Here is a 27253-nt window from a genome sequence, read left to right on the forward strand (position 1 = left end):
ACAAACACACACGACTGGTTGGGGGGGGGGGAGAAAGGAGAACAGCAGAAAAAAGGTAGGGCAGGGGAGAAAACAAGTACTGGTAGGGATATAGAGAAACTGGGACCCTTCTGAACTGCTGATGGGAATATAAAATGGTATGGCAATATCTCAAAAAAAAAAAATAGACACAAAATTACCATATGATTCATTTTCTGTATGATACCACTTCTGGGTATGTGCCCAAAGAAGTGAAAGCAGACTCTTGAATATCCATGTTCAAAGCACTTATTCAATAGTCAAAAAGTGGAAGTTCTCAAAAGAATGGATAAACAAAATGTGGTACATACAATGGAATATTATTCTGCCTTAAGAATGGAAATTTTAATACATGCTACAACACTAATTCTAAAGATACTAAAATAGCATGTCACAAAAAGTCAAATACTGTATGATTCCCCTTATATGAGATTCCTATAGTAGTCAAATTCAGAGAAACAAAGTTGAAAAAGTTATAGAGAAGGATAATGGTGATGGTTACAGAAAAAAAAATTTAAGTTTTAAGTTACAGAATTGTAATTTAAGAATGGTAAAGTTCATGCTATATGTATTTTGTTACATAAGAAAGTAAACACCACCATATTCTGAGGGATTAAAAAAGATTTGTTTCCATAGGAAAAAAGAAAAGGGGGTGGTGATAATACTGAGGGGGAAAAAAATTCCAAATCACTGGGATTACAGGCATGTAATCCCAGTGACTTGGGAGGCTGAGGCAAGAGAATTGCAAGTTTGAAGCCAGCAATATAATGAGTCCCTAAGCAACTCAACCAGACCCTAACTCAAACAAACAAACAAACAAACAGGGCTGGGGATGCAGAATACTAGTACAGCACCCTCAGGTTCAATCTCCAACACCACAGAAAAAAGAGATTCCCAGAAAAACTTGGAAAACTTATCTTCTAAGAAGTACAAAAAAACCCTTTGATTTGCATTGTGAATGGCTTGAGTTCATCCTCTCTAAACAAAACACTAGGCAGTAAAGAAGGTTTTCCTTAAAGGTGTATAGAAAAAACCAAAACAGACTTTTGGCAGTCTCCTACAAAGAAGTACACGCTGGGGACTTTGAAACTCTCAGTAACTTTCAAAGATATTTCTTATGGCTGAGGATACAACTCAGTGGTAGAGTACCTACCTGAGTAGCATGTGCAAAGTCCCAAGTTTGATTCCCAGAACTACCAAAACAAAAACAAAACAAAAAGACCCCACAAGTAAACATGCCCATTATAATTCGAAAAATGCACAAAGATGAAATTGTCACCCTTAATTCCAGCCATCCACAGAAAACCACTGTTAATCTTTTGATGCATAAACCAGTCTTTTCCTATGCCAACATATTCACATCACTTTTTTTTTTAAATTGTACTAGAGGCAGAACCTATAGCCATAGCATACCTTCTACCACTGTACTACAAGATTTTTAATTAATATTTTTAAAAATATTGTTTAGTTGTAGTTGGACACAATGCCTTTATTTTATTTACTTATTCTTTATGTGGTGATTAGGATCGAACCCAGCACCTCGAATGTGCTAGACGAGCGCTGTACCATTAAGCCACAATCCCAGCCCTAAAACTAATAATTATAATGTTTAATAACTTTTTCCTAAAAATACAAATATTTTTCCATGTCATTACATGTTATTCTAAAACGAATCAACATTTTCAGTCATTACATGAATCTACTTAAACATCCTGCTTGGCTGTGAGAGTACAGTTAAATAGGAGAAATAATTTTTTTAAAAAAATATTTTTTAGTGTTGACGGACCTTTATTTTATTCATTTATTTATATGTGGTGCTGAGAACTGAACCCAGTGTTTCACACATGTGAGGCAAGCACTCTACCACTGAGCCACAACTCCAGTCCCAAGAAATGATTTCTAATGACCTATATAGCACAGTAGGATAACTATGGTTGACAAAAATAAATTGAACATTTTAAAATAATTAAGAGAAAATTTTCAATGTTCCTAACACAAAAAAATGATATGTATCTGAGATGAGATATACTAATTACCTTATCTCACACTTTGTATAAATGTACTGAAAGGTCATACTATACCCCATAAATATGTACAATTAATTTGGTCAATTAAAAATAAATTTTAAGCCAGGCACAATGGTGCACTCCTATAGTCCCAGCAGTTTGGGAGGCTGAGACAGGAGGACTGTGAGTTCAAAGCTAGCCTCAGTGAGGCTCTAAGAAAGTTCGTGAAACTCTGTCTCTAAATAAAATATAAAAGCAGGCTAGGGATATGGCTCAGTGGTTGAGTGCTCCTGGATTCAAAAAAGGGGGGATTTTTTCCCCCTCAGTATTATCACCACCCCCTTTTTAAATAAATAAATAAATTTTAAAACTTCAAATTGCTTTATGTATTATTGCAATTTTTTAAAAAATGGTTTTTAGCTGTAGTTGACACAATACCTTTATTTTATTTATTTTTATGTGGTACTGAGAATGGAATCCAGTCTCGAATGTGCTAGGCGAGCGCTCTACTGCTGAGCCACAACCCCAGCCCCAATTTTTTTAAAAAAAGTTCTTTTAGTTGTCAGTGGACCTTTATTTTATTTATTTGTGGTGTGGAGACTTGAACCAAGTTCCTTACACATGCTACGCAAGTGCTCTACCACTGAGCCACAACTCCAACCCTATTATTGTAATTTTTGATGTAATAAATGCCTCTAAATGAATAACTGTGTACAACTGATCTTTAAAGGGAAATTAGCAGTTATTGAATCAAAAATCATAGTTTAATATGGTTAATTAAACTAATACCTAAGAGATAAGTTAAACATCAACTGTTAAGAGTTATTAACACTAGATGTCAGAACTAGGGGGACTTTCACTTTCTACTTTACAGCATGTATTACTAGAAAAAAATTTCTAAAAAGTTCAAACAGAGAAAGCAATCTGAAAACTAAACTGGATGTCCTTTTTTATTCTTTTGCTGAAATCTACTTAGATGTTGAGAGCACAGATAGTTCTTTTTTCTTTTTTTGGGGTACCGAGGATTGACGTCAGGGCACTCAACCACTGAGCAACATCCCCAGCCCTATTTTGTATTTTACTTAGACAGGGTCTCACTGAGTTGCTTAGCGCCTTGCTTTTGCTGAGGCTGGCTTTGAACTCATGATCCTCCTGCCACAGCCTCCCAAGCTGCTGAGATCACAGGTGTGCGCGACCATAATGGCAAGCATGACCACATCCGGCAAGCACCGATAGCGCTTTAAACAAAATTCTTTGTTTTTAAACGTTACCAGCATCCCCCCCCCCCCCCCCCCCGTGGTACTGGGGATTGGATTGAATTCAGGGCCTCACACATGCTAGGCAAACACTCTACCACTGAGCTACATTCTGAGCCCAAAAGCGAAGTTTTAAGAGACAGAAGAGCAGGGCATGGTATTGCACACCCGTAATCTCAGAGGCTCAGGAAGCTGAGACGAGAGATCATGAGTTCAAAGCCAGCCTCAGCAACTTGGCAAGGTTCTAGGCAATTCAGTGAGACCCTGTCTCTAAATAAAATACAAAAATGGGCTAGGGATGTGACTCAGTGGTTGAGTGCCCCTCGGTTCAATCCCCAGCACCAAAAAAAAAAAAGAAAATATATTTTGTTTAAATTAAGTCTGTTATGACCTTGTAGAATAACAAAAAACTTCCCTAAAGTAGACCCAACTGCACACTAGAAATACTGTTATTTTTCACAAGATCAAGTTGATTAACACTTTCAATTCATGACAAAAGTGGGAGGGGCCAAATCAAATGTAAATTCAACAAATGAGGCTTAAACAGATTTTAAAGTCATTTGCAATACTGACATAAAATGTCTCATCCTAACTTTCCTTGAAAGCCTGAATAGCAGCATATCTATACCACAATGGTATTCCTATTATACCAAATATAGTTGATATTCTCGTTTGCTTCATCTTTAAAAATAAGAATGGGCTGCATGTGGTGGTGCATACCTGTAATCCCAGAGACTGAGGCAGGAGGATTGCAAGTTTAAAGCCAGCCTCAGCAACTTAGGCCCTAAGCAACTTAGTTAGACCCTGTCTGGAGGTGAGGGGAGGGGGGGAGTAGGTGGAGATGGAGATGTAGTTCAGTGGTTAAACACTTCTGAGTTCAATTCCCTAAATCCCCTAAATAAATAAGAATGGATCAATTCCTCACCATTCACAAACTCCAGCAATTTGGTTTTTACTTCTACACCACTTACCATGAATGCACAACTATCTCCCAATAGCTGAGTTCAATGGCTTTTTCTCTACCTCACTGGCTTCTTTGGAGTTACTCTGGCCCTTCTTTAAATGCTTTGCTCTCTTGATTTATAGAAAATGCTTGGTTACAAAGTTCAACCTTTTCTCACCTTTAAAATATACCCATTGCTCACACTTCTTCTTTTTGTTTTGCTGTTTTTTTATTTATTCTCAAGGATATGTAATCCTAACCTTTTCTCAGACTCTGGCACTAATATACCCAAGGTCTACCTTTCACCTCTTCTGCTGGAAATAAGTCTTCCCCCTTCCTGTGTCCTAACAACACTTGGTTCCTGTGTTGTATTATTTGGCATTTTCTCTCCAGTTCTACTATTACCACCTTAAATTAAATTCTAGTTTTCTGTTTTGGTCTAGTGCAATAATGGTGTATTAAGGACCAAACTCTGGAGAATACCTACATTTGATTCTTTGCATGTCACTTACAGATGTATAAATCTTTATAAGGTATCTGAGCCTGTTTGTATATATTGGGTATTATGCCTAGCTCAAAGCAACTATAATCCAAGTGGTAGCTATTACCATCATAATCTTTTAACTCTCATTTACTGTCTGTAATCCATGTTAAACTCTATTGCACCAGATCCCTTTTCTACTTCCTTACTGCTTCCTAAATAAAGGATCTTCTAAATCTAAAATCAAGAGTCTTTCAAGCTTATGCATGAATGCAAAGCTGCCATGTCATCCAACTCCAGGAAGAACTACTCACTGTCCCATATCAAAATCTCCCTATCCATGCTTTGTGGATACTTCATTGAGTTGCATACTTTCATTTTCCTATGTTGTTATGCTTCAAGTTAAAAATTTCCCATATGTTGTACACAGATTAGTGCTAAGTTCGGAATATCTTTCCAGACTTCAAATAAATATACATTTAAGAAAAATTAGTACTTTCTACATGCTGCAACATGTTTTATCTAACAACATACTGAAGGGTAAAAGTATAGGTAAATACATCCCAATCATCAACCCCCACACACTATCCATCCTTAAGTCTCTCTTCAAAATAGAAAACAACCCTAAAATCAAAGCATTTTACACTTGTGAAAGTACAGAAATAGACAATGGACAGTCTTGACTCTGGAGGAAAAAGCAACTGCAGACAAGGCTCTAGCTCATAAGGTTGGTAAGATGAAAATAAAAGTTCAAAAATAAAGTCAAAAAAATAATACAATATTCAGGAAACTTACACAGGAAAAAACCAAAACACAAGTCTCAATAGAGTGAGACAATATTCAAAATGTAGAAGTAGAATGTATTTTAATAAATAGGTGTAGACACTTTCACAACTTGGAGACAAGGTCAGCCTCTATAGACCAAGAAAAATTCAAATTGTTGAATTAGTATGAATAAATTTAACCATCTGTAAAAGTAACCTATCCTAAGAAATGTCAATAAAATATAGCTGAAGGGACTAGGAAATGTATGAACATAAGCAGAGTGATCAGAGAGCTATCTCTGAAATACATGCTTGATGCTAAAAAAAAAAAAAAGGCAAGGTATAATCCATTCAAATGTTCTGGATGTAAAGCCCCCAAATTAGAATATCTTCCAACCACAAAGGTATTTTTCATTTTTGACATTGTTGAGTTTTTGTAAGTATAAATTTATCACCCTTCAACACTATCCATTTATTTTAATCTAATCCCATACACACCAAGTAACCTCTGATTATAATTTGGTGCCTTGATTTATAAAAGGGAAGGGGTACTTGTCTCCAAAAAGTATTAAAAAAAAAAATGTATAATCCTGGCCTGGAAAGAAAAATCCTCCACCCTATAACACTCAGGTGAGTGCATTTTAATTACTCAATCACCATGTGGCATTTATGGCAAAATCTCTGTACACTGCTGTTAGGTCTCCTCTCCTAGACTAAGTTCCTTTTAAGCAAAGACAATCAAAAACCAGTATTTATTACTGATCAACAACATGCTAAGTTTTGTTCTAGGTTCTGGAAATACATTGCTCAATAACAAGTCAAAATCCAAGTTCCTATGGAGTTACATTCTGATTTGGGGAGAGAAAAATACTTAGAAAAATAGGAAACTAAGGAATAGGCAGAATGTGATTTTAGAACATAAAAGGAAAAAAGGGCATGTCAAGGGGAATAGTTTGTAATTTTGAATAGGGCGTTTAGGGTAAGCACTATTGAAAAGATGAAATTTTAGCAAACACTTGAGAGACAGACTCCAAATCTGAATCAAGAGTTCTACAACTTGCTGTAAAGTGACTCTGAGAAAGTTATTTAAGTCTCTTATGCCTCATCTGCAAAACAAAGATAACCATCTCATAGGGTTGTGAGGATCAATTTATTATTTCTACAAGTCTTGGAACACATGAAGCTCTCTGACAGATTTATTTTTAGTTCAAAAAATATAAAGGAAGATAAAAGAATGGGTTATGTGTTACTCCACGTTGAAGCAGAACAAGGGCAAAGGTCTTGGTATTCAAGGGGCAGCTAAACCAGTGGCTAGAAAGGGAGTGAGTTTTGTAAAGGGAAGGAAGAGCATATCATTAAAAAGGGAAGATGGTAATGGGATGCAGAAATGCTTCCAAACTTTTAAACTTTTAATCTCAGGTGGGGAGTCCCTAGAGGGTTTTGAGCAAAGGAATAAACAACTATTTTTTACTTTTTAGAAAAACCACTGCACTGAGAACTGTTGGAGAAGCACAATATGCATAATGGCAGAAAACAGAGAGACCAAATTAAAATCTATTTTAATAATTCAGGCAAGAGATAATGACTTGAGAAATGGTCCGACTCTGAATGTTTCAAAAATAAAATCAACAGATATGCTAATGTATTAAATATGAGTAAAGTCAAGGTTGATCCTAAGATTTTTGGCCTAAGGAACTGGAAAGTGAAGTGGCTATTGACTAAAACCAACTATGGTCTTATAACTAACAATATGTCAAGAGCTCATTTTAATGTCTTCACATACACAAACACATTTAATCCACACTACCCATGTGGTGGGTAATCGCCCTACTTAACAAGTACATAAAACCGATTATTAGTAAACTTGGTAATCTGTGATTTTAAACTAACAGTTGTCTTAAGAGCCTATGTACAATGGCAGGTATAGTGGCACATGCCTGTAATCCCTGCAACTTGGGAGACTGAGGCAGGAGGATTACAAGTTCAAGACCAGCCTCAGCAACTTAGGAAGACCCTGTTTCAAAATAAAAAATAAAAGGGCTGAAGATGTAACTCAATCATCCAGTGCCTCTGGGTTCAATCCTCAGTACAAAAAAAAAGGAGCCTATTACTTAACCAGAATTCAATATGTCATTAGGGTCACAGGATCTAGCATTATCCTGAAAATAACATTCAATAAATATTTATTGAAACAATTAGCTTTTCTGATCACAGATTAATAGGTCAAGTGACCTGAATTCAGTGCAGAAGTGTTTCCAGTTCAGAAATGTTCAGATTCCTCAGATCTCTGCCAATTCCTGCACTTAAATGAGAAACACAGAAAGTCAGGAAATTATTTGTTTTCTCAATTTCAGAGACTGAAGGGAATGCCCCTCAGAAGAGGGGCAACCAATATGTGCCATCCATAAAAAGATATTAATTTCATAGTTATCTTACAAACGATCCTAAAGAAAACTCAGTACAAGACTGAGTCTGAACTAAAAAGGATTATGCTTTGTCACTCTGGTTACACACCTCCTCTAAGCCTCTCATTCTGACTTCCAAGTTCCTAACCTTCCTATTTTTCCCACTTCCACACTTACCCTCACTCCAACTCCAGTATGCTACCTGCTGCCTTAACTTTAGTATTGCTTCCTCAGCTTCTCCAATCTTTTTGTGAATGCTGTCCCTTCCACCTACCTCTTTCAGCAGCTGGGGTGAGAGGTGCATGCGAGATTCTTTCCCTGTTTTAACTCTGCCCATTAAAAAAATCTCATTTGTACATGAGACCTATAAGAAGCAATTCTTTCAAGAGGACTCCATCACATTACAAATCTCCCCTGTAGATATGTAACTGCAGCATAATATAACAAAAAAGGGAAGATACGGGAGGCAAAGAACCTAAGTTCCAATTTTAGATCCGCCACTCAGTGGTTACCTTTTCGAGTCTGTTTCTTCATCTGTCACAGATCATTCCTACACATTATGCAACCTGATATTCATTACGCTCTTATTCCGGAACCCCTCCGGATCCTAAACGGAGGTCCGGAAACCTGAATTACTGTGTATCCCTGGGGCCCCTAAAATGTTTATCATGCATACAGCAAGCAGTCAGCACATGCGTGTTGCTCTCTACTGACTGTTGCGAACCCCGGGCAGGAGCCGGGGGGAGGATGGCCCAGGAGGTGGGGGAGGGCGCGAACCACCGCAGCTCGGCCCCACACTGCACTTCAGCTCCGGCGGGCTTCGGCTTCCTCTTGCGTAAAAGTAGGAGGTAACCAACAGTTCGGCCCTCTTCCAGCCAGCTCCAGCGCGGCGACCCGACCCGCACCCCGTGAGGCTCGAATCACGAGAACCCTTCCATTTCGCACGTCCTCGACCACACTCCTCCCCCCACCAACTGACACCCCCACCAGCGCATCGCACCGCGGTCTCCTCCTGGGGCCCGGCCCGCCCGCAGTCCCCCCAGGCCGGGCCCGAGGGTCCCGAACCCAGGCCGGTCCCACCCCAGGCCAGTACTCACGCCCGAAGGGGCCGAAGTGACGGCGGCTTTCTCCGCGGCGCCGGCCGAGCGAAGCCGCCTCCGTCCCATCTGCTCCAGGCTAAGGAACTCGCTGGACAGGTCCAGGGAGTCCGTGGCCGATGCGGTGGAGCGGCTGTGCAGCTCTAGACTGCTGCGGAGAACCACCATCGTCTCTGCCTGCAGGTCCAGGCGTCGCTGTGGTAGAGGGTCCGAGCTCGAAAAAGCAGCCGCTCAGGCGCTTCCGCGCTCCGAATTCTGGCGCCACTAGCCCCGCGCCGACGGCCGCTGCGTGCGCGCCCGGAACCCTTCCGCCGTCTGCCCCGCCCACTCCGCCTCCGTGGAACCGCAACCTCGAAACTCCGCTATTTGAAAAGCACAGGAGGCGAGGCCCAAGTGGACCGCCACACACACTGACGGTGAGGAGCACCTGAGTCGATTCTGGCAGGACGACGATTGACTTCTTTTTTCCTTATGTAGTCCCGGCTCGATGAGCTGGGCGGAGGGAGACAGCGTGAGCGGTGCGCAGTCCCGTTTGGAATTTTGGCGCGTGCAGCCCGCAGGGGGAAGGGAAGCCGCCGCCCGTTCTCATTGGCTGGCGGCGCCTGGCGGCCCCACCCCGCCCCTGCCGACACCTGCCTTGCCGTTTCCCGCCATCTAAGATTCAAACGCAAGATGTGGGTCCTGGAGCCCTGAGAAATAAAGCCCTCAGCGTTGACAGCTTTCGACTCTGAGCCTCACAAGCTCTTTACTGCTGATTTAACCACAGGCTGACTACCAAAAGGACAAAACGAAAGGAGCTTCAAGAGCCAGTAAAGCCCAGTAGTTAAGGACGCAGGCTCTGTTACAAATTATTCACCTCCGGGTCCTAATTTCCTCAGGCGGAAAATAACTATAATAATACTTGAGAGCCTAAGGTATTATTATTATGTCTTACTATTGTGTCTGCACGTACTAAGTGCTAAATAAATCTTGGTTGCTGTCACAGAATTACAGTAAATGGCTTCTGTAAGATGACAAGAATTACTTGACAACTTTGAAATAAATAACAACATGCTGGACGTTCAGAATGAAAGAGGAGTCCAATTACGAAAGAAAAAATCCATTTATTGATCTGGATAACTACAGTTTATTATTCAACGTGTTAAATATTCATTGAGCACCTAGTATTTGTCAAGCATTATCCTAAACACTGGGATGCAGCAATGAATGAAGGATCAAAAATGCCCCCACAAACTGGGGCGGTGGCCCATGCCTGGAATCCCAGTGACTGGGTAGACTGAGGCAGGAGGATCCCAAGTTGGAGGCCAGCCTCAGCAATTTATTGAAACCCTGACTCAAAATAAAAATTAAAAAGGATTGGGATTGTAGCTTGGTGGTAAAGAGACCCAGGTTAAGTCCTCAGTACAAAAAAAAAAAAAAAATGCTGTCATAGTATTTAGATTCTAATTGAAGAATCTAAATCTAGTGGGTATAGACAATACGCTCAATACACTAGATATATTTGTTTTAAAGTGGTGTTACACTTTAAAATATGAAGTAGAGAAGGGAAGAGTGCAATTTTCTTTTTCTTTTTTTTCTTTGTTTAATTAGTTATACATGATAGCAGAATGCATTTTGATTCATTATACACAGTGGAGTACAACTTTTCATTTCTCTGGCTGTACACCATGTAGAGTCGCACCACATGTGCAGTCATACATGTAACTAAGGTAATGATGTTCATCTCATTCCACCATTCATTCCTGCCCCCATCCCCACCTCCCCACTCTCCCTGCCCTTTGCCCAAAGTTCCTCCATTCTCCCCACACACTCCTCCCCATTATGGATCAGCATCCACTTATCAGAGAAAACATTTAGCCTTTGGTTTTGGGGGTAAAGAACTCAAAAAACTTAACACCAAATAAATAAATAAATAAATAACCCAATAAATGGGATAAAGAACTGAACAGACACTTCTAAGAAGATATACAATCGATCAACAAATATATGAAAAAAACAAGTTTCAACTTCTCTAGTAATTAGAGACTATGCTAAGATTTTATCTCACTCCAGCCAGAATGGCAGTTATCAAGAAAACAAGCAATAATAAGTGTTGACGAGGATGTTGGGGGAAAGGCACACTCATACATTGCTGGTGGGACTGCAAATTGGTGCAACCACTAAGGAAAGCAGTATGGAGATTTCTTAGAAAACTTGAAATGGAACCACAATTTGACCCAGCTATTCCACTCCTCAGTCTTTTTATATTCTTCTTAAACAAATAATTCATGATTATGGTTTTAAATTTATTGCTAAACCCAAAAGTTAACAAAGCATCTTGCTCATTTGCTCTCTCTCTGTTTCTTTTTGCTTTGTTCTTAATTTGCAACATTATTTAACTGATGTTAGAAAATGTGGCCTGTGAAATTTCTAACATAAAATTATATTGTTTTCTGTTACATAATCAGTTTTTTTAATTAATTTTTATTGTTGGTTGTTCAAAACATTACATAGTTATTGATATATCATATTTCACACTTTGATTCAAGTGGGATATTAACTCCCATTTTTACCCCATATACAGATTGCAGAATCACATCAGTTGCACATCCATTGATTTACATATTGCCATCCTAGTGTCTGTTGTATTCTGCTGCCTTTCCTATCCTCTACTATCCCCCCTCCAACCCTCCCCTCCCCTCTTCTCTCTCTACCCCCTCTACTGTAATTCATTTCTCCCCCTTATATTTTTCCCCCTTTCCCCTCACTTCCTCTTGTATGTAATTTTGTATACCCCTGAGGGTCTCCTTCCATTTCCATACAATTTCCCTTCTCTCTCCCTTTCCCTCTCACCTCTCATCCCTGTTTAATGTTAATCTTCTTCTCATGCTCTTCATCCCTACTCTATTCTTAATTACTCTCCTTATATCAAAGAAGACATTTGGCATTTGTTTTTAAGGGACTGGCTAGCTTCACTTAGCATAATCTGCTCTAATGTCATCCATTTCCCTGCAAATTCTATGATTTTGTCATTTTTTAATGCAGAGTAATACTCCATTGTGTATAAATGCCACATTTTTTTTTATCCATTCGTCTATTGAAGGGCATCTAGGTTGGTTCCACAGTCTTGCTATTGTGAATTGTGCTGCTATGAACATCGATGTAGCAATGTACCTATAGTGTGCTTTTTTTAGGTCTTTAGGGAATACACCGAGTAGGGGAATAGCTGGGTCAAATGGTGGTTCCATTCCCAGCTTTCCAAGAAATCTCCATAATGCTTTCCAAATTGGCCGCACCAATTTGCAGTCCCACCAGCAATGTACAAGTGAACCCTTTTCCCCACATCCTCGCCAGCACTTGTTGTTGTTTGACTTCCTAATGGCTGCCAATCTTACTGGAGTGAGATGGTATCTTAGGGTGGTTTTGATTTGCATTTCTCTGACTGCTAGAGATGGTGAGCATTTTTTCATGTACATGTTGATTGATTGTATGTCCTCCTCTGAGAAATGTCTGTTCAGGTCCTTGGCCCATTTGTTGATTGGGTTATTTGTTATCTTATTGTCTAATATTTTGAGTTCTTTGTATATTCTGGATATTAGGGCTCTGTCTGAAGTGTGAGGAGTAAAGATTTGTTCCCAGGACGTAGGCTCCCTATTTACCTCTCTTATTGTTTCTTTTGGTGAGAAAAAACTTTTTAGTTTGAGTAAATCCCATTTGTTGATTCTAGTTATTAACTCTTGTGCTATGGGTGTCCTATTGAGGAATTTGGAGCCCAACCCCACAGTATGTAGATCATAGCCAACTTTTTCTTCTATCAGATGCCGTGTCTCTGATTTGATATCCAGTTCCTTGATCCACTTTGAGTTAACTTTTGTGCATGGTGAGAGAAAGGGATTCACTTTCATTTTGTTGCATATGGATTTCCAGTTTTCCCAGCACCATTTGTTGAAGATGCTATCCTTCCTCCATTGCATGCTTTTAGCCCCTTTATCAAATATAAGATAGTTGTAATTTTGTGGATTGGTTTCTGTGTCCTCTATTCTGTACCATTGTTCCACCCACCTGTTTTGGTACCAGTACCATGCTGTTTTTGTTACTATTGCTCTGTAGTATAGTTTGAAGTCTGGTATCGCTATACCGCCCGATTCACACTTCCTGCTTAGCATTGTTTCTGATATTCTGGGTCTTTTATTTTTCCATATGAATTTCATGATTGTTTTCTCTATTTCTACAAGAAATGCCGTTGGGATTTTGATTGGCATTGCATTAAATCTATAGAAAACTTTTGGTAATATCGCCATTTTGATGATGTTAGTTCTACCTATCCATGAACAGGGTATATTTTTCCATCTTCTAAGATCTTCTTCTATTTCTCTCTTTAGGGTTCTGTAGTTTTCATTGTATAAGTCTTTCACCTCTTTTGTTAGGTTGATTCCCAAGTATTTTTTTTTTTTGAGGATATTGTGAATGGAGTGGTTGTCCTCATTTCCATTTCAGAGGATTTGTCGCTGATATACAGGAATGCCTTTGATTTATGTGTGTTGATTTTATATGCTGCCACTTTGCTGAATTCATTTATTAGCTCTAATAGTTTCTTTGTAGACCCTTTTGGGTCTGCTAGGTATAGAATCATGTCATCTGCAAATAGTGATAATTTAAGTTCTTTTTTTCCTATTTTTATGCCTTTAATTTCTTTCGTCTGTCTAATTGCCCTGGCCAGTGATTCGAGAACTATGTTGAACAGAAGTGGTGAGAGAGGGCATCCCTGTCTTGTTCCAGATTTTAGAGGGAATGCCTTCAGTTTTTCTCCATTCAGAATGATGCTAGCCTGAGGCTTAGCATAGATTGCTTTTACAATATTGAGGTATGTTCCTGTTATCCCTAGTTTTTCTAGAGTTTTGAGCATAAAGGGATGCTGTACTTTGTCAAATGCTTTTTCTGCATCTATCAAGATGATCATATGGTTCTTATTTTTAAGCCTATTGATGTGGTGAATAACATTTATTGATTTCCGTATATTGAACCAACCTTGCATCCCAGGGATAAATCCTACCTGATCATGGTGCACAATTTTTTTGATATGTTTTTGTATCCGATTTGCCAGAATTTTATTGAGGATTTTTGCATCTAGGTTCATTAGAGATATTGGTCTATAATTTTCTTTCTTTGAAGTGTCTTTGTCTGGTTTAGGAATCAGGGTGATGTTGGCCTCGTAGAATGAATTTGGAAGTTCTCCCTCTTTTTCTATTTCCTGAAATAGCTTGAAAAGTATTGGTATTAGTTGTTCTTTAAAGGTTTTGTAAAACTCTGCTGTATACCCATCCGGTCCTGGGCTTTTCTTAGTTGGTAGTCTTTTGATGGTTTCTTCTATTTCCTCAATTGATATTGGTCTGTTTAGGTTGTCAATATCCTCCTGACTCAATCTGTGCAGATCATATGACTTAAGAAATTTATCGATGCCTTCACTATCTTCTATTTTATTGGAGTATAAGGATTCAAAATAATTTCTGATAATCTTCTGTATTTCTGAAGTGTCTGTTGTGATATTGCATTTTTCATCCCGTATGCTAGTAATTTGAGTTCTCTCCCTTCTTCTCTTCGTTAGAGTGGCTAAGGGTCTGTCGATTTTATTTATTTTTTCAAAGAACCAACTTTTAGTTTTGTCAATTTTTTCAATTGTTTCTTTTGTTTCGATTTCATTAATTTCAGCTCTGATTTTAATTATTTCTTGCCTTCTATTTCTTTTGCTGTTGTTTTGCTCTTCTTTTTCTAGGATTTTGAGATGAAGTATTAGATCATTTATTTGTTGGTTTTTTCTTTTTTTAAGGAATGAACTCCAAGCAATAAATTTTCCTCTTAGAACTGCTTTCAATGTGTCCCATAGATTCCGACATGTTGTGTCTGTGTTTTCATTTATCTCTAAGAATTTTTTAATTTCCTCCTTGATGTCTTCTATAACCCATTGATCATTCAGTAACCTATTGTTCATTGTCCAAGTGATGCATGATTTTTCCTTACTTCTTTTATCGTTGATTTTCAATTTCATTCCATTATGATCAGATAAGATGCATGGTATTATCTCCTCTCCTTTATATTGTCTAAGAGTTGCCCTGTGACATAATATATGATCTATTTTTGAGAATGATCCATGTGCTGCTGAGAAAAAAGTGTAACTGCTTGATCTTGGGTGGTATATTCTATATATGTCAATTAAGTCCAGGTTATTAATTATGTTATTGATTTCCATAATTTCCTTATTCAACTTTTGTTTGGAAGATCTGTCCAGTGGTGAGAGAGGTGTGTTGAAGTCTCCCATGATTATTGTATGGTGGTCTATTAGACTCTTGAACTTGAGAAGAGTTTGTTTGATGAACATAGCTGCACCATTGTTTGGGGCATATATATTTATGATTGTTATGTCTTGTTGGTGTATGGTTCCCTTGAGCAGTATGTAGTGTCCCTCTTTATCCCTTTTGATTAACTTTGGCTTGAAATCTATTTTATTTGATATGAGTATGGACACTCATGCTTGTTTCCGAAGTCCGTATGAGTGATATGATTTTTCCCAACCTTTCACCTTCAGTCTATGTATGTCTTTTCCTATCAAATGCGTCTCCTGAAGGCAGCATATTGTTGGGTCTTGTTTTGTGATCCATTCTACTAGCCTGTGTCTCTTAATTGGTGAGTTTAAGCCATTAACATTTAGGGTTATTATTGAGATATGGGTTGTTCTGCAGCCATATTTGTTTATTTATGTTACTAAACATGGTTTGTTTTCCTCTTTGATTATTTCCCCTCCCCCTTACTGTACTACCTCCCATTGTTGGTTTTCATTGATATTTTCCATTTCCTCTTCCTGTAATATTTTGCCGATGATGTTTTGAAGAGATGGTTTTCTAGCTGCAAATTCTTTTAACTTTTGTTTATCATGGAAGGTTTTAATTTCATCTTCCATCCTGAAGCTTAATTTCGCTGGATACACAATTCTTGGTTGGAACCCTTTTTCTTTCAGTGTTTGAAATATGTTATTCCAGGATCTTCTAGCTTTCAGAGTCTGTGTTGAAAGATCAGCTGTTATCCTGATTGGTTTACCCCTAAATGTAATCTGCTTCCTTTCTCTTGTAGCTTTTAAAATTCTCTCCTTATTCTGTATGTTGGGCATCTTCATTATAATGTGTCTAGGTATGGATCTCTTATGATTATGTACATTCGGCGTCCTGTAGGCTTCTAGGATTTGGGATTCTGTCTCATTATTCAAGTCTGGGAAGTTTTCTCGTATTATTTCATTGAATAGATTGCTCATTCCTTTGGTTTGGACCTCTATACCTTCCTGTATCCCAATGACTCTTAAGTTTGGTCTCTTTATGTTATCCCATATTTCTTGAATATTCTGCTCATGGTTTCTTAACAGTTTTGCTGAGCTGTCTATGTTCTTCTCCAGTTGAAATACTTTGTCTTCATTGTCTGATGTTCTATCTTCTAAGTGTTCTACTCTGCTGGTAGTATTCTCAATTGAGTTTTTAAGTTGGTTTATTGCTTCCTGCATTTCTAGGATTTCTGTTTGTTTGTTTTTTATAACCTCTATCTCCCTGTATAATTGATCTTTTGCCTCTTGGATTTGTTTATGTAATTCATTGTCAAAGTGGTCGAAGTCGTCTTTCATTGTCTGATTTTGATGTCTAATGTCTTCCTTGAGACTCCAGATCATCTGAAGCATGTATATCCTGAATTCTTTATCTGACATTCCATCTGCTGCAGATATTACCTCTTCTAAAGTTGAGTTGACCTGCATTGCTTGTGGTCCTTTCTTTCCTTGTCTTTTCATACTGATTGCGTTTCTTTCTGCTTGGTGAAACTGTTGTGTTATTGATTTTCCCCCTATATATTTATATTGCTCTTGTATAGTTGCAAAGTCTCCCTTGCAGGCTTTGGCGGTGGTTCTGCCCCTCCTCCAATTGGGGCAATATGCCTACCACCCCGGCAGGCCGCTGGGCCTGTACTTTCGGTGGGCCTGTTCTTTCGGTGGTCGCAGGTCCGCCTACCTTGCAGGCGCGAGGAGCAGCTCTGCCACTCCGCTGGCCGCTAGGCCTGTTCTGTCTGTTGGTTGCAAGTCTGTCTACCTAGCAGGCGCTGGTGGTGGCTCTGCCCCTCCCCCAACCGGGGCGATATGTCTGGCGGGCCACTGGGCCTGTTCTGTCGGTGGTCACGGTTCTGCCTACCTTGCAGGTGAGTGGGGCAGTTGTGTCCCTCCCAGGTTTCTGGGCCTGACCTGCTGGTGGGTCGCAGGTCCACCTACCTTTCAGGCGCGGGGGTGGGGGGGGGAAGGGGGGGCTCTGCCACTCTGCGGATTGCTGTGCCTGTTCTGCTGGTGGGTCGCGGGTCTTCCTACCTTGCAGGCGCCCAGCGGCTCTGCCCCTCCCTCAACCGGGGCGATGTGTCTGGCGGGCCACTGGGCCTGTTTTGTCGGTGGTCATGGTTCGGCCTATCTTGGAGGCACGTGTAGCAGCTGTGCCCCTCCCAGGGTTACTGGGCCTGACCTGCCGGTGGGTGGCAGGTCCACCTACCTTGCAGGTGCGGGGGGTGTCTCTGCTGCTCCGAGGGTTGCTGGGCCTGATCTGCTGGTGGGTCACAGGTCTGCCTACCTTGCAGGGTCACGGCGGCTCTGCCCCTCCCCCAACCGGGGCGATGTGTCTGGTGGGCCACTGGGCCTGTTCTGTCGGTGGTTACGGTTCTGCCTACCTTGCACACACGTGGAGTAGCTGGGTCCCTCTGCGGATTGCTGGGCCTGACCTGCCGGTGTGTGGCAGGTGCACCTACCTTGCAGGCGTTGGGGGTGGCTCTGCCGCTCCTAGGGTTGCTGGGCCTGATGTGCTGGTGAGTCGCAGGTCTGCCAAGAGTGCAATTTTAAAGGTGATAAGAGATGGTATCCCAGAGAAGTCTGAAGGAAAACTGAGAGGAGTTTGGGCATGCACGCGCACACACACACACACACACACACACACATACACTTACTCACATGTATGTATCTACATTTTGGATGGCATGAAATATGAGAAGGAGTCAGTCATTCAAATATTTTGGCAGAATTTTTCAAGCAATCGGAAAGCAAGCACAAAGTTACTGAGGTAGAAAGGCCAGAATAGCTTAAAGCATTTTCAGAGATCATGAGAATATCCAAGAGTTTATTAAATGCACTACCCAACAGTTTCAGATAATTTTCCCCAAAAGTCTGATTTCCTAGGCATGAAGTAGAGCTTGTAAGCTTCCAGTTTTTGTTTTTGTTTTTCCAAGTATCTGGGTGATTCTTTTACAAGCATGGTTTGTGATGCACTGGGCTGGAATGTAGTAAGCAGAGTGGACTGATAGAAGAGTACCTGTTGAGATTAGAAAGGTAGGTGCAGGCCACTCAGTGCAGTGTCTTAATGAGCATAATAGGGAGTTTGGCTTTAGCTTTAATACAGTTGCAATTCGAGGGCCCGAAAGCGAGGGATAACAATTAAGTACCGTGACCTGGCTGCTTGTTGAGTGAAGAGGTTACAAGAGTAATGTGGAGGGAAACGTTAAGAGGTCTCTGCACTGTGTCCATGCAGGAAGATGGTCACTGGATTGGTAGCAGCAACCCAAGCAGAGTGGACAGTTGGAGATCTTGGATCAGAGCCTACAGAAGAATCCAGCTCATGCTTCAGGTCAGTGACATGGTCTAGGTGTGCTGTTGACCTCAATATGAACTTGCGGGCTCATCTGCAGCAGGCCACACCAGCAGAAGGAACTGTTTTAGCTCATCAGAACTGACTAAGAGCAGACGAAAAATACAACATATGATTGGTGATGGTTTTAGATACCTGCTATCAGCAGAAGTGACTCCTGTAGCTGGGTTAAGCTATTCATTTTTCTATTCACATTTTATTTATTTTTCAAGAAGTAGTATATTCATGTGGTTCAAATTTCAGTAGTTTCAAGAGAACATATAGTTTTTTGGTACTGGGATCAAATGCAAGGCCTCACACATTCTAATCATGTGTTCACCACTGAGCTAGATGATCGCTGGACTCCAGAAGAGTATATGGGTAAAGCCTCCTTCACACTGTGGTTTGCCAGTCCTCTTGTTCCCTTTCCATCTGAACCAAAGCAATCAGTTTCTGGAGTATCCTTCCAGATAACTGATGCCAAGAATATTAGTTTTCTAAGACCATTACAACAAATTACCATATACTTAAAGGCTTAAAACAACAGAAGTCCTTGGTAGTTTTTTCTGAGGCTTTGAGAGAAAATTTGTTCCATGCTTCCCTGAGTGTCTGGTGTCTGCTGGAAACTGTGGTATTAGTTGACTTTTGGAATATTATTGGAATATGATTCCAATCTCTGCTTCCATCTATCTCCACATGTCCTTTTACCCCCTGTGTGTTTCTGTGTTTGTATCTCAAATCTCAACTTTTCTCTTGTAAGGACACCAATCTTTGGATCAGTTAGGGAATACCCTCAATCTAGGATGACATTGTCTTATATCTGCAAAAACTCTATTTCCAAATCAGATCATATGCACAGTTAAAAGCACTCTCTACCACTGGGCTAACTCCATATCTTCTTGGAGCTGCTATTCAATACATCTCACAGTAGAAGCTGGAAAACTTCTTCTTCTTCTTCTTTTTTTGTAAAATTTCTAGGCTTTGTGGACCACTTCTCAATTCTATCATTGTAGAGTAAAAGCAGCCACCCATAATGTAGAAATGAGAGACATGATTGTATTCCAATGAAACTTTGTTTAGGAAAATAGGTGGTAGACTGTATTTGATCTATAGATCACAGTTTTTAAAATTTTTTAAATTTGTTTTAATTAGTTATACATGACAGTAGAATGCATGTAGGTACTTTGGTATGTCATAGATGGGAAATGATTTCTCATTTTTCTAGTGTACATGTTGTAGAATCATATTGGTCATACATTCACATATATACATAAAGTAATAATGTCTGTTTCATTCTGCTATCTTTCCTATCCCCACATCCCCTCTCCTCCCTTCCCTTCCTTTCCCTCTATCTAATCTAAGGTAATGCTATTCTTCCCTAGTGCCCCCCTTGCCTTATTGTGAATTAGCATCCACATATTAGAAAAAACATTTTGTTTTGTTGGGGATTGGCTTATTTTGCTTAGCATGATATTCTCCAACTCCATTCATTTACTGGCAAATGACATAATTTCACTCTTCTTTAAAGCTGAGTAATATTCTGTTGAGTATATATGCCACATTTTCTTTATCTGTTCATCTATTGAAGGACACCTAGATTGGTTCCATAGTTTAGCTATTGTGAATTGAGCTGCTATAAAAAATTATGTGCTGAATTACTGTAGTATGCTAATTTTAAGTCCTTTGGGTATAAACCAAGGAGTGAGATAGCTGAGTCAAATGGTGGTTCCATTCCAAGATTTCTGAGGAATCTCCATACTGCTTTCCATAGTGATTGTACCAATTTGCAGTCCCACCAGCAATGTATGAGTGTACCTTTTCCCCCACATCCTCGCCAACATTTATTGTTGTCTATGTTCTTTTTTAAAAAATATTTTTAGTCATCAATGGATCTTTATTTTTTATTTATTTGTATGAAGTGCTTAGAATTGAACTCAGTACCTTGCACATGCTAGGCAAGTGCTCTTCCACTGCACTACAACCCCAGCCCTGTTGCCTGTATTCTTGATGATTGCCATTTTGACAGGCGTAGATCACAGGTTTTTAATCTCTGATCATACTATAATACTACAGTGTGTGTTTATGTGTGTGTGTATTCATTTCCCACTTATTGACATGTAAGGTAACATACTGTCCATCCTGTTCTATACTGTGCTTTTGCATCTCTGACTAAGTCTAGCAATCTTTCCATTTGAGTTCAGAATGACAACTCTCCCTTTTTGCAGTAATATACTAGTCCATTTTGTGGACCTACCATAATTTATTTAACTAGATAAACATTTGCTTCCATTGTCTTGCATAATTGCTGTGAATAAATTGGCCCAAATGCCATTTCAAAAATATGGCATTATGTATGTTGAATAAATTCCTAGAAGTGGAATGACCAGGCTAAAAATCACATATAACAGCTACATGCAATAACATAGATGAATCTTATGAACGACATCAGGCAAAAGAAAAGCAGACATGGAAAATGTACAATTTCTTGAAGAAGAAAAACTGACAAAACTTTTTCTGTCATTGGTTATCCTTGGGATAGTAAAACATGAAGGGAACTTGAACTGGACTATGGTTTGTCAAGTGCATTCAAGCTGTGAGAGTTAATAGAGCTGAACTTTTTGGCTATTCACATGTTCCTCTGTGTATATTATACAGCAATAAAAAAGTTATAAGAAGGACTTCCACTACAAAACCATATACATTTATGATTTTGCTAGAGATGACCAACTTGCCCTCTGCAGTAGTTTTCTGTTGTATGTGATTTTTGGTCTGACCATTCCACTTATAGCAGTCATTTGGGTTCTTTTAAAATTTCAGAATGCCAAAAGACAGAGACAGCAAAAGATTTTCTCTCTTCCTTTATTCTCCCCCAACAGTAGTAAACAGTACCATTTACCACACTGGCTGTAGCCTTTGTTTGGTGCAGTGGGTTGAACTCTGTTCTCACAAAAAGGTATATCCAAGATCTAAACACCAGTACTTGTGACATGATCTGATTTAGAAAGAAGGTCTTTGCAGATGTATTAATATCTTGAGATGAGATCATCCTGCTTTAGGGTAGGCCCTAAACCCAATGACCGCTATTCTTTTAAGACAAAAGAGAGAGATTTGGCACATAGAGATACACGGAGAAAGTGGTGAGGTGAAGATAGAGGCAGAGGTTGTAGTGATGTGTCTACAAGCCACGAAACTGCAAGATACCAGCAACCACCAAAAGCTGGGAGAGAGGCAAGGAACAGATTCTCCCTTGGATTCTCCAGAAGAATATAACCTGGCTCATGCTTTGACTTCTGGACTGTGAAAGAATAAGAGTGTGTGTATGTGTGTGTGTATTAAAACTATTACCACTGTGTGGTCTTTGGGTACATCTGGCAGCCCGTGGAAAAGGAACATAGCTGGTCTGGGATTGGTCTTCTGTTGCTGAGATTTCTTTCCTTTTCTATCTAGTCTTAGTCACTTAAGATGGAAGTGACTTGACTTAGGAAAACAAGAGGCAATAGAAACTGAAGATCTTGCCCACACCACATGACTGCATTAAAAAGGTCCAAGTGTTCTCACTTGATATGTAATGTGAAAGAGGCTGAACTAAGATCTGGTAGCAATGGTAGGTAGCAAAGTTAGAAGATGAAGATCAATTCAGACAGGGCTTTCTTTCAGGAGTGTTGTAAAAGTGACCTTAGTTAAATTCAATAGCTAATCTCATTGATCTCCCACAAAAGAGGGAAACATGAAGGTAATGGGACTCGCAGATGACAGCTGCTCTTTTTTAAGTTACTCTGGGAACCCAGGGCTCCATGCTTGCTAGGCGAGTACTCTATTATTTTTGAGAAAGAGTCTTGCTAAACTGCCCAGGTTGGCCTTGAACTTGCAATCCTTCTGCCTCAGCCTCCTGAGCAGCTGGGATTTCAGGCATGTACCACCAAGCCAGGTTGGTTTGTTTATACTTTTTGTGGTGCTAGGAAGTGAACCCAGGGCCTCACATGCTAGGCAAACACTACCACTGATCTCTACCCTTAACCCCTTACTTTGAATTTAAATAATATGTAAATAATTTATTTAAATAATAGTCTATCTCTCCAGAAGATTTTCTTTTTGAGTTATTTTTGGCTTTGGCAGGACCCAGCCTTCTTCTGTGAAAATCCTGCAGGGAGGTGTACTTTGTTTCATTGGTAATTTGGCAATTAGTGTTCAGGAATGTGACTTTGGCTTAACCATCTGGAACATTTATTGCCTCTTGTAGGAATGGTCCAAAGATGCAGGGGCAGATATTATTTAGATTATTTGTGTTGACAAAGCAGATTAAATAGAGATAATTGTTTTTATTTATTTATATTTTGTCAGTACTGGGAGTTGAACCCCAAGGCCTCTACCACTGGGCAGTACCCCTACCCCTTTTAATTTTTTTTTTTTTAATTTTGAGTCAGAGTCTTACTGCCTTTGAACTCAGAATCCTCCTGCCTCAGCCTTCTGAGTGATTGAGATTACAGACATGTACTGTGGTGCCCCACTAGAAGAAATATTCTTTTGTGGCTTTTCAGGCCTTATTCCTTATTTGCCTCCTTTGAATATACTTCAATTTGTCAAATTTCCCATGTAAAGTGTGGGTACACAGCAGTGAGTCTAAAGCATAGGTATGGCCTGATGCAGAGAAACATGGACTGTGCCTCCTTCTCCCCAACCTAAGTCAGAGAGGTCTATTGTGCTCTAGCCCCAGCAACTTCACACCCCAATGGTGAGGTTCCCTCTCACCCCATCCCCACAGCCAGCTTCACACAGTACATTGTTATTTTAGCTCTATTGCTTTGTATGGAAATTATATCTTTAAGGTGGGAAAATGATAAGAAAATAAGTTCAAATTAAAATAAAATGGGAATTTCAGAGTTTTGTTTATTGTTTTGCCTGTTTGTTTTTTAAAATACTTTTTAGTTGTCAATGGACCTTTATTTTTTTTTCTTATTTGTATGCAGTGCTGAGAATTGAACCCAGTGCTTCACATCACACGATAGGCAAGTGCTCTACCACTGAGTCACAACCCCAGCCCTGTTTGTTTTGTTTTTAAATAAAAATCTTCAATGTAGTATTGGGGGATGGGCCCATTTCTTTTTCTTTTTTTGGGGGGTGGGGGTGTGACTGGGGACTGAACCCAAGGGCGCTTAACCACTGAGCCACATCCCCAGTCCTTTTTAATATTTTATTTAGAGACAGGATCTTAGTAAGTTGCTCAGTTCTTGCTAAGTTTCTGAGGCTGGCTTTGAACTTGTGATCCTCTAGGATTATAGGTGTGTGCCACCATGTCCAGCTATGGGCCCATTTCTTGAAAACAATAAAGCAACATGTATCAGGAGTCCTGAAAAATGTTTAAACCTTTGGATCAGGAATCCCACTTTTAGCACGCCAAAGGTAATAATCATAGGTATGGACTAGATTTATGTACAAAGATGTTGATTACAGCTTTACTTATAATAGTATACTATATATTGAAAACAAACTAAATGCCCAACAGTAGGGAAAATTAAGTGAAAAATAGTCTACCCACACAGAGTTATTTATTTAATGTCCATAAATTTGTTTCTTTAGAAGCATTTTACTTTTAACGTTTATTACAAAGTTATACATGGAAAAAGTACAGGCAGCACAGAAGTAAAAAATGAAGGCACAAGTCATTCCATATGGTTGCTAGAATGAAAAAGAAGCTTTCTCTTTCCACTGTGGTTGCTGAGCCTGGAAAATATGCATACTGGGCTGCCAGTGGCTGCCACAGGGCAGAAGTGAAAAGTTGATCTCAGAATGAAGCCAAGCATTGAGAAGCAGAGAGATGGGGAGAAAAAAGGGCTGAGATGTGATCCTGATTAGGATCCCTTGAGACCCTGTAGCTCATCCTTTGTGTCTGAGAGCCATTTCAGTGTTGTTCTCGTTACAAGAGATAATAACAGCCTTGACTTTGAACTGGACATGAATCAGGACTAGTGTAGCAGAGCCAGGTGCTTTGTTGGAATCAAGGTATACTCTAAGCCACAATGCTTTTCTAATAATCAGTTCTTTAAAAAAATCATTATTTCAACAAGGATTTATGCCCTTCACTTTTAAAACAAAATAGTCACAAATGACCATGGGAATAGATATCAAGCTCATCAATGTAATGGGATGACGGGAATATCTCTTTTTCCTTTTATGAAACTCAAGACAGCAAACATTCATATTTAATTTTGTGTCATCTCCTCCATCATATTTTCTTAAAGAGCTGTAAGAGAGTCTTCGGAGGGTGTAACCTAAAGCTTTTTCAGTATTCTGGAATATAACTCTGGGTCTGAAGATTTTCAGTCCACTTAAGATAATTTATGCTTTCTATCATTGTCCCTATCTTGGCCTTTAATTTCCTTTTAGTGCTAATTTCCTTATTCTTTATAGCTTGAGGATCATTTTTCCTTGTTAGAGAAAATGCAAGCAAAATGGGCACTGAGTATTTCTGTTCCTTTCAGTTGTCTGATCACAGCAAACCATATGGTCTCAAGCCATGGGATTATCTCTTTCTTTTACTTCATGCTTTTAATACTAAGCATTAAAAATACACCTTCTCAATAAAAAAAGCCTCTTTTGATTTTTAAAGTATTGTATGCTGCAGACTTCCTGAATCTCCTTTCCATGCCTGTGGCCTTTCTTACATTTTCCTTTGTCAAATGTCCCTCCTCTAAATCCCTGCCCTTTAATATCCTAATTTCATGGGCTGTCGTCTTCCATGAGTGCATCTCTTATTTCTTCCTAATCAGGGTTATTGGAATTTGTGGTCAGAGTCTGGTTGGAAGCCATATCCTCATTTTTTTAATTAGCAGTGTGTGATAATTTTACATAATAGTGGGATTCATTGTTATATACTCATGCATGCACACAGTATAACAATATAATTTGGTTGTTTTTGTTCTCCAGTACCTCCCCTTTCCTTCTTTTCCTCCCATCCCTGGTCTTCCTTCCCTTTTTATAGTCTCTACTATAGGATCACATGTATTTTTCTATGATCTATTTTTTTTTTTTTTGGTACTGAGGATTGAACCCAGAGGTAATTAACCACTAAGCCACATCCCAGCCCTTTTAAATATTTTATTTAGATATAGGGTCTTGCTGAGTTGCTAAGTGTGTTGCTAAGTTGCTGAGGCTGGCTTTGAACTCGTCATCCTCCTGCCTCAGTCTCCTGAGTCATTGTGATTACAAGTATGTGCCTGTGACTGACTTCTATGATTTGTTTTTTTTTCCAATTAAAAAAAAATAACTCCTGCTTATGAGAAAGTTTAGAAGGAAAAAAAAAAGAAAAGGAAACAAAGTAAGTACAATATGGCAGAGACTGCTGGCTCTCTCTCAAAATCCATGCCCTCTTTTTTCTTTGAGAAACTCATAGGTTAGCTGGATTGCCCAGAAAAAACCCATGTTTCCTAATCTCCTTTGCACCTGGGTGTGACTTTATGAGTATCTTTTCACCTGTGAACTGTGAGCAGAAGTGATTTTGTCCTTAAATCTTCCACTTATGCTTTCTTCCTGGTTTTGCTAGCCAGAATGCAATTGCAGCAGATGGGGTGGTGATCCATCCTCAACCATGCTGACCAGGGCAAGGCTCCATGCCCTTAGCATAAAATACCAGGAGCCTGGGTAGTGGGCTAAAGAGATAAGATATCAGTGCTCAGAGTGTTCTATGAGAAAAACATTTGTATCTCAAATTTAAGTTGCTACATTTTGGGGTTTCTTAGTTACGGAAAAACCATATGTATCTTAACTAACAAAATATAATTAATTCAAGAACCATTTATGCCAGTCATAATGCTGGCATACTGCTCAAAGATATAAAATGTTAATGATCATAACTGCAAAGCTATGCAGTTTTATTACATAGATTGCTGAGAATTCTCCGAACAGGACTACTCCACCCAAATCTCTGTTCTAAGAGACTTGAGCACACATTACTAAGGTTTTTAGCAGCATAGGCTGTGTCCGTAGGATGACCTCAGCTCCTCCCCACCTCCCATTAAAATGCTTTCAAGAGAAAGCCAAACCCTGCCAGGGAAATTTACTGTTTGTTCTCACCAACACCTAATGATAGGCCCCTGATCTCCTTTTTCTTAGAGCATTAAAGAGCTTAGAAGTGTCAATTTGTCTTTTTAGCAATTCAAAGGTATCTTTTAAGATCTGAGAGCCATTTCTTTGAAATGTAATCATCAGGAAGGCTAGGGCCTCCATCTCAGTCTGTGGGAGGAGAGAACCCGGACTTAGATAACTGCCAGCCAGTAGACACAGCTGGCCTCCTGTATTTACACCCTGGGTAATTTTCACTTCTTTTTACTGAACTCCCACATTCCCTCTCCCTTTTAATTTTTGATTTAGATGTAAATCACCTCTGCACAAATCAGAATGGAGTTCAGTTCTGTTCCCTAAGTTCAGTACTCATGGAATAAAACCTATTTTACTGCTTTAACTATGTCTGACTTTATCTTTGATAGTACCTATGTTGTGCCAGGCACTATGCTGCCCCCCAACCCAGTAGATTACTGGATTTAATCTGCACTAAGCATCATGAGGTGAAGCTATTAAAGCCACAGAGGGACTACATTATGAGCCTGTGGCTGGAGCCGACT

General features: G+C 39.5%; 1 protein-coding gene across 2 annotated transcripts in view; it reads right to left on the reverse strand.

The window, feature by feature from the left end:
* Positions 1–9224, reverse strand: part of Atad2 (ATPase family AAA domain containing 2) — a 58931-nt gene extending 49707 nt beyond the window's left edge. For both annotated transcript variants that reach the window (XM_076835608.2, XM_076835607.2), the window contains exon 1: positions 8971–9224. In XM_076835608.2, coding sequence (XP_076691723.2) covers positions 8971–9138 — 168 coding nt within the window. In that variant the 5' untranslated portion in view covers positions 9139–9224. The remainder of the gene's footprint in view (positions 1–8970) is intronic.
* Positions 9225–27253: the final 18029 nt, after the last annotated feature.

Source organism: Callospermophilus lateralis, chromosome 16 (genome assembly GCF_048772815.1).
Source record: "Callospermophilus lateralis isolate mCalLat2 chromosome 16, mCalLat2.hap1, whole genome shotgun sequence".
Classification (NCBI taxonomy): Eukaryota; Metazoa; Chordata; class Mammalia; order Rodentia; family Sciuridae; genus Callospermophilus; species Callospermophilus lateralis.